Source organism: Saccostrea echinata, unplaced genomic scaffold (genome assembly GCF_033153115.1).
Source record: "Saccostrea echinata isolate AGI-Se365-2 ecotype Australia unplaced genomic scaffold, CSIRO_AGI_Sech_v1 ptg000030l, whole genome shotgun sequence".
Taxonomy (NCBI): domain Eukaryota; kingdom Metazoa; phylum Mollusca; class Bivalvia; order Ostreida; family Ostreidae; genus Saccostrea; species Saccostrea echinata.
In genome coordinates, this window is record NW_026889779.1 from 16,533,654 (window position 1) to 16,542,500 (window position 8,847).

The 8,847-nt window shown below is 34.8% G+C and overlaps 1 protein-coding gene across 2 annotated transcripts in view; it reads right to left on the bottom strand.

The window, feature by feature from the left end:
- Positions 1-3,832: 3,832 nt before the first annotated feature.
- LOC133197413 (kynurenine--oxoglutarate transaminase 3-like) overlaps positions 3,833-8,847 on the bottom strand; it is an 18,080-nt gene continuing 13,065 nt past the window's right edge. For both annotated transcript variants that reach the window (XM_061333435.1, XM_061333436.1), the window contains 3 exons: positions 6,980-7,053; positions 6,805-6,891; positions 3,833-5,578 (listed from right to left, as the gene is read on the bottom strand). In XM_061333435.1, the coding sequence (XP_061189419.1) occupies positions 5,513-5,578; positions 6,805-6,891; positions 6,980-7,053 (227 nt within the window). In that variant the 3' untranslated portion in view covers positions 3,833-5,512. The remainder of the gene's footprint in view (positions 5,579-6,804; positions 6,892-6,979; positions 7,054-8,847) is intronic.

Below are 8,847 nucleotides of genomic sequence, written 5' to 3' on the forward strand. Positions count from 1 at the left end.
ATGGTTTTGCCATGTTACTACAAATAGAAATTTCTATGAAATTGTTCAAAACACTTCTCCAACAGTTCCAGTCTGATCTACATGTATTGGAATTTGTTACACAAGTAGACAATATCAAGATATATAATTCTAGTCATAGGTTTTTTAAATACAGTGATAGTGTTCCCATGGTTACTAAAAATGAGAAATTCTGAAATTATTTTAGTTTCGGTCAGATTTTAATAAAAGTTTGCAGATAAATAGATACACATAAGAAACATACAATTAAAATATCTTTCTAAATTCTTTTTTAAAAGATTGAAACCATTTTCAAACTAGAGGTACTGTGAGCACTGAGCTTACAAAATGACATCCCCCACTCCCATATGAGTATAAAGTCCATTTTTTGCCATGGGAAACCCAAATGTCTGTCCGATCAAAACATTAAGTAGGAGGTGCACAATGGCACTATATCATAAAGATTCTGTGAAAGTATCATCAAATTTTATTCAGTGGTATAGGAGGAATGGTACCCCCCTCCATATTGTAGAAAGATTGATTGTATGTTGTTTTACGTCCCATTCAAGAATTTTTCACTCATATACAGACGTCACCATATACCGGTGAAGGGCTTCAAATTTTGACCTTTTCTCAGCACTCAGGGCTATTGAGCAGTGAGGGATCTTTATTGTGCCAACGCCTGCCTTGACACAGGGCCTTGGTTTTTAGCTCACCTGAGCCGAAGGCTCATGTGAGCTTTTCTGATCAAAATTTGTCTGTTGTCTGGCGTCGTCGTTGTTGTTGTCGTAAACTTTTCACATTTTCATCTTCTTCTCAAGAACCACTGGGCCAATTTTAACCAAACTTGCCACAAAGTATTCTTGGGTAAAGGGGATTCAAGTTTGTTCAAGGGTCACACCTTCTTCCAAGGGGAGATAATTATGAATTCATGAAAAATTAATGGCATCATTTAAAAATCTTCTCAAGAACCACTGTGCTTGAAAATATGAAACTTATATGGAAGCATCCTCAGGTAGTGTAGATTCAATTTTGTTCAAATCATGACCCCCGGGGGTAGGGTGGGGTCACAATGGGCGATCAAAGTTTATATAGGAAAACATAGGAAAAATCTTTGAAAATCTTCTTCTTAAGAACAGCAAAGCCATGATTGGTCATATTTATATGGAAGCACCCTCAGGTAGTGTATATTCAAGTTTGTACCAATCATGACCCCCGTGAGTAGGGTGGGGCCACAATGGGCGATCAAAGTTTTACATAGGAATACATAGGAAAAATCTTTTAAAAATCTTCTTCTCAAGAACAGCCAAGCCATGATTGGTCATATTAATAAGGAAGCATCCTCAGGTAGTGTATATTCAAGTTATTTCAAATCATGACCCCCAGGGGTAGGGTGGGGCCACAATGGGCGATCAAAGTTTTACATAGAAAAATCTTTTAAAAATCTTCTTCTCAAGAACAGCCAAGCCATGATTGGTCATATTTATATGGAAGCATCCTCAGGTAGTGTAGATTCAAGTTATTTCAAATCATGACCCCCAGGGGTAGGGTGGGGCCACAATGGGTGATCAAAGTTTTACATAGGAATACATAGGAAAAATCTTTAAAAATCTTCTTCTTAAGAACAGCAAAGCCATGATTGGTCATATTTATATGGAAGCATCCTCAGGTAGTGTAGATTCAAGTTTGTTCATATCATGACCCCCGGGGGTAGGGTGGGGCCACAATGGGTGATTAAAGTTTTACATAGGAGTACATAGGAAAAATCTTTAAAAATCTTAATTCTCACAGCAAAGCCATGATTAGTCATATTTAAATGGAAGCATCATCAGGTAATGTAGATTCAAATTTATACAAATCATGACCCCCAGGAGAATAGAGGGGCCATAACAGGGGATCATAGTTATACAATGGAATACAAAGGATATATCAATCAAAATTTTCTTCTTAAGAATAGCAAAGCCATTATTTGTCATATCAATTCAAAAGCATCCCTATGAAGTTTAGATTCAAGTTAGTTCAAATTGACCCCCCCCCCCCCCCCCACCAAACCAGTTTTATATTTGAACTTTTCAAGACTGAACTGATTTCTGCTTTTTCCTTAATAGAGTGCTCAGGTGAGCGATATGGCCCCCGGGCCTCTTGTTTAGGTCTCATCTGAAGGACCCGCAACTTTCACTTCAAAGAGCCAAGCGCATGGCATAGGAACAGTTGCTACCTATTTTTTTATCGACTTAGGTCAGTCGCAGTGGAGATTTGAACTCATGACCTTCCGATCATGGAGCGAGAGCTCTACCGACTGAGCTACCATGAACGGTATATTATAGAAAGAATGGCTGCAGTGTAAATGTTTTGTTATGGGAAACCTATAATATGTGCCCAATCAAATAGTAAAATAGGTGCACAATGGCATTGTGTAATAAAGATTTTATGAAAGCATCGATAAATTTTGTTCAATGATAGAGGGAGAGTTGCAGATCTGAGATTGATTGATTGATTGTATGTTGTTTTACATCCAATTTGAGAATTTTTCAGTCATATAAAGACGTCACCGTATACTGGTGAAGAGCTTCAAATTTAGACCTTCACACGGGGCCATTGAGCAGTGAGGGTTCTTTATCGTGCTAGGGCCTGCCGTGACACGGGGCCTTTGGTTTTTAAGGTCTCATCTGAAGGACCCGCAACTTTCACTTCAAAGTGCCGAGCACCTGGCAAAGGAACAGTTGCTACCTATTTTTTATCGACTTAGGTCAGTCCCGGCTGAGATTCAAACTCATGGCCTTTTGATCATGGAGCGAGCACTCTACCGACTGAGCTATATTGTGACCGAGATAAGAGATGGTGACCCCAATAATATAGAAAGAATGGCAGTGTCTATGTTTTCTATGGGAAACCCAAAATATTTGTGCGATCAAAAAGTAAAATAGGAGGTGCACAATGGCACTATGTAACAAAGATTCTGTGAAAGTCTCATTAAATTTTATGCAGTGGTATAAAAGAAGTTGCGGATAAGAGTTGGGTACCCCAAAGTGTAACGGACGGACAGACGTACAGCTGGACAGACAGGCTGACACCCCCATCTCTATACACCCCATGCTTTTCAAGCAGGGGGTATAATACTTAAGAACAAGGTTCACTTAGGGCCTTTTATGGCCCTTTGAATTTCTGAAAATTCAAAACTGCTCCGTTTTAGAAGAAAATAGTTACATTAATTTCACTTGGACCCTTGGCGACTCCATATCTGTTAAAAATTACGTAAATTTCTTGCTAGTTCATGTATCATGATGCCATAAATTGCATCCTCATCCTAAAATCCTGAAAAGTTCTTCAGAAATGGCCAAAAGTTTAAGCCATTTTTTCAATATTTTGCTGAGAGTCCAACTTCTGATCAATATTAGCAATTATATACTGATGGAACTGTTTATGATAGTATATTTTATTTTTTGGATCGAGGGATAAGCTCATATTATTATTCTTAGATACCGGTACTCAAATACACCCGTTTTCGGCATAATTCAACATCATTGCAATTTCACAAAGCCTGTTTTAAAATACCTGAACTTTCAGAAAAAGCTTTTTTCAAATGAAATGATAGCACTAAGTCTCTACTTAATATTGATGTTTGAAATAGGACACTGGGTCTTGGCCATGATCTTAATGTGGTGTGATGATAAAATCAGTGATATGTACCTCAAGTCCTTTCATTTTCAGCATTTTAAATAACTTTTACATGAGGTTTATGTAAATCCTAACTGGTTATAAGTGAAGAGAATGGACCTTTGGATTGCTTATATCATTTAAACTTGTTAATATTGAATTGGAAAAAAAGAAAGAGAAAATATGGTATCAATTTATTTCATTAAATCTGGAAAGCATTCAACAAGTAACAACCTGGAATAAGAATATGGCATTCAGTATGTTGAAGTCTATCAACTCTACAATTTAAAATTACTGGTATAGATGTCACCAATGCCAATGGTGGAGGTGTGAAATTCAACATTATGGTACATGTACATGTATGTAAAAACATCTAACTTGCTTATATGTGACATTAAAAACAACAGGCTAAGCACATCAAAGCTAATGCATATCATACACCTAGGTAAAGATCAACTCTGAATATGGAATAAAATAATTCTCTACCTAATATAGGTATTTGTAAAAAATAGAGGAATATTATAAGAATGGTGACCCACATGGGCAGATCCAGCTGTCAAAAGCCTCCTCACCCCACCCCATTTACAACGTCCAATGCCCCTCTCCCTCCCCTCCTTATCCTCCTATTCTTTTGCTTTAAGCCATTTTCCTGTTTTTCCTTGCCTTGTCAATAAATATCAAGTTGAATCTGTATCTATCCTTGCACAAACCAGCTAAATTGTTTTGCTAAGTGTTTTGGTGAAATAAATTTTGAAAATGGTAAATGTACTGAAATATTTGACCATACATAACCTACATTTTATATTTGAATATCAATGGTACATACCAGGTATATACATATAAAAATGTATGACTGTCATTAAAAATTAACATACATACATGTACATGTATATCAGCTGAAAGAACACTGATTTTGAAAGCTGGGTTTAAATCATAAAATATAGTTTAATGTATTTCATTCTCCAAAATATGATGATAATTAAAAAAAATTTACTGAAGCATTTAGAATCAATGAATCCATTAGTTATAGCCCAATGATAGTCATCAACACGTCAACATTAAAAGTATCAAATTAATACCAGTTTCTTTTCACAGTACAGCCAATAAAAATTTTTGCATTGTATCTAAAAATTAAAACATCATAATTACTGTGTATAGGAAAAAAAATCACAATAGCTATATAAAATAATAAATCAACAAGGATAACCTCACTTTCAAGAGTCGTTTCAAAACAAAAACAAAAAACTTTGGAAAAAAATTGTTTAGGTAAAGAAGTCTCTGAATTCACAAATGGATCAAGTTCATACTAAAGAAGCTTGATGCTGATGTAATACTTCATTAATGAAAGGGTTTAAAATGTCTAAGAAATCACAGAATTTTCTATATAAACCTTTACAGGCATTTGGCACACAGTCTGATTATTATCAGCCATTTGAAGAACATCCCATGACAAAAATTAATCATACATATTAGAAAATTTGTTGGTCTTCCTGTAAACAAAGAAATAGAAGAAAAAACCCATGAATTTCTTAATAAGCTCTTTGTGTAATTAGTAAATCTATACATGTATGATGGAGGAACAATACAATTTTACATGTAGTTTAATACATGTAATACAAGGAGTACATTTTAAACAAATTTTGAATTCTTAATATCACTTGTAAACAGCCTTATTTCATGTACATCTACTCATATGTGGATTTCTTGAGTAAATAGGTACAAAACAGTTAAGGGTACAGTGGTGTACCTGTAATATACTAGTATAATGGTAAAGCAATTCATAGGCATTTATTCTAATTGGCACAGCATGCAACTTGGTAATATTTTCTAATACTGGGAGTACAATATTATTCTAGTGTCATTTCTTCAGTGAGTTTGCCCATTTTCTGAGAATTTCACCAGCTGCTGCAATGGTTTCATCTTTCTGTAAAAAGAAGGGAAAAAAGTGTAAGTGTATAATTAAACTACTGTACAACTGATCTTCAAGGACTAATAATCCCAGAGGGCAACTAAAGAAGAGACATTCTTTAAGATAACTTAAAGAAGTTTAAGTTAAGAAGTTAAGATAATTTTACTTAAAAAAAAAATAACTCTGCCATCTTAACACATAATTGTACTGTGTTGAATACAGAAAATATCACAATCCATGGTCCAAGCATTTGCAGTCATGGACCAAAGAATATTTAACTTTTATTAAAGTCATGTGACCTTGACATTCTAAAAACAATCATGGCATGGGATCATTACAGAACTCTTGGTCATAAGCAACCTTTGTCTAAGTATGACCTCCTGACTTTCCTCCAATACAAAGTTTTGTCTTAAAGAATTTTGAATTGACACTTCTGGATGCAGTGACCTTGTTTTATAGAATTTAGAATTTGACACTTCTGAACTCTGCAACCTTGACCTTGTCTAAATGGACTATGTAAGGCTATGTTCAGTGAAATGATAATATCCCATGATCATAATCAACCTTGAGGGTAAGTAAGATCCTTGTTATTTCAATATTAGAATTTAGCAGTTCACACCCAGTGACCTTGACCTTGTCAAAATCACCATTTACACACTGTCTGGTCACACCAGAATTTGATAGCTTCAATACCAGGGGTATGTCAAAGTGACATATTTATGTATTTTAACCTCAAAATCTTGAATCCTTGGATATCTTAAAGTTTTTCCTCAGCCCCAGTTAAGGAAAATGAGGAATGACTGTTTATTCTACCAAGTTTGAAAAAAAAATTGAATAGTGTCACATATAAACTGCATATAGACAAAAAAATTTAACAGGCAGACAGATGGCCAAAGAGACAGACATACTGATTCCAGTATACCCCTTAACTTTCTTTGCAAGTGTATAATTATACAATTTTCTTCAAATTATATTCAAAACATGAAAGCAATGCCAAATTTTGAGAACAATATAAAATAAAATATTGAGCTTTATGAGGTACTGGTATGTTTTTAATTCAAGGGAATAGTTGAAACATGCTGATTATCATTATTGCAATTTTTTGTGTGTGAAGTATTTAATGAAATGTTGACCCTTTGAATTCAAGGTGTTATGAAGAAATTGATATAGCCTTTGGGGCCAGACATTTTCAAAATGATAATACTTATAAGATGAAGATACACTTGGTATACAGTACTCACTTTGATAAAACAGAATCGTATATAGTTTTCTCCTAGATGTTTGTGTTCCTGATGGTAGAATGCAGTTGGGGGAATGGCTGCCAATTTCTGAAAATATAACATTTTACAATTCTATATAATACATTGTACTAGCACTCATAAGGGAAGCAAGAGATTTTCAAGTCATTTAGCTCACCAGTTCTTTTGTCATCCATCTAATGACCTTGAAATCACGAGGATCATCTGTTCCATCATCAGGAAGATCTATGTCTGAAAAAAAAATTCCACTTCATTTTAAATATTAACACTTCATTCCTTATTATGAAAGATAAAATTTACAGTAAATAATGGATTTTTTTCATCAGTTCTAATCTTGAACAGCTTTTGCACATGTTTACATATCTCAACAAGAGGCCCATGGGCCACATCGCTCACCTGAGCACATTGGCTAGGAAAAAAAGCAAAAATCAGTACAGTATTGAAAAGTTTACAGGGAGGGGGGTGTTGAATTTTAAACTACCTGATGATGCTTTCATATCAATATAACAAATATCTTTGTTGTTCTTGAGCAGCAGATTTTTTTCCCATATATTCATTTGTAAAAATTTGATCCCTCATTGTGGCCCCACCCTACCCCCGGGGGCCCTCATTTGAACAAATTTCATTCTACACTACCGAAAGATGCCTCCATATCAATTTGACTAATCATGGCTTTTCTGTTCTTGAGAAAAAGACTTTTTCCTATATATTCCTCTGTAAACTTTGATCACCCATTGTGGCCCCAACCTATCCCCGGGGTAATGATTTGAACAAACTTGAATCTTCACTATCTGAGGATGCTTCCATATAAATATGACCAATCATGGCTTTACTGTTCTTAAGAAGAAGATTTTTAAAAATATTTTCCTATATATTTCTATGTAAAACTTTGATCCCCCCTTGTGGCCCCACCCTACCCCTGGGGGTTATTATTTGAACAAAGGACAAGATAGGCTAAGACCCCTTTTTGGCCCCCTGTTCGGGGTGTCTATTAAAGTGATGCAATAGTTTATCAGTTAAAAACCTGTTGTCACCCCTGCCATAAAATGAATATTGGTTCTAAGTTATGGGATACACACAGGTCACAGGAAGGTTGGAAAATATGCCAATTTCCGAATTTTCTCCTTTTTATGCAAATTTTCATCGATTTTACAGCACATTTTGGTTCAGAAAACATGGAGCACAAACTTGCCTATCTATCAAATTTATATATTTCATACACTAGTATCAGATGCATCTTATGTATAAAAATCTCAGATAGGCAAGCTTGTGCTCTATGTTTCACGCAGGGGTGTGCAATTAGCATCGCCCGACGCCCGGGGCTACCATTTTTTGGGGTCGGGCTAGTAGTTTTCTGCACAGAGGTAGCCCCTTGGGCTAGTAAAAATTAAAACTACCAATGTATCACTATCAGTATTTTCACCCATTTTTTGCTATTAAATTCTCAAGCAATGAAAAATTTTCGTCAGCATGCTCCTATTGTTTGTAAATCTCCATAATCTTATCCATTTTGCAGTACTACCTGACTTATTTACTTCCAAAAACGATCCTTTTTATCTAATCCGAATTTCCTCTATTCCTCTGTTTATGGTAAATACACATGCAAATATCTCATTAAATTATTTACGATCACTCAATCAACTGAAAGATAAGTGTTATGTGGTTTACATAAAATATATTTCCAGCGTATTTAATGATTTAAGATGAAAAAAAAATGATTGTCATTTCATTTTAGATAAGATAATTTATTTGAATTCATTTTTATTTTCCACATAATTATTGATTTATACATGATTTAATTTTACTAGTGAGAATTAAAAAGAATCACATTAAAACCCTCACTTTTTCAAAAATAATCTATTTTCTTTTAATATTAGTTGTCCCCCCCCCTTCCCCCTACATTTGGGCTAGTAACTTTTTACTTGGGGCTAGTAACTTTATTGCTGCCACTAGCCCGTGGGCTAGTGCCAAATTTTTTTAATTGCACACCCCTGTTTCACGAATTGAAAAGTATCTCAAATTTCA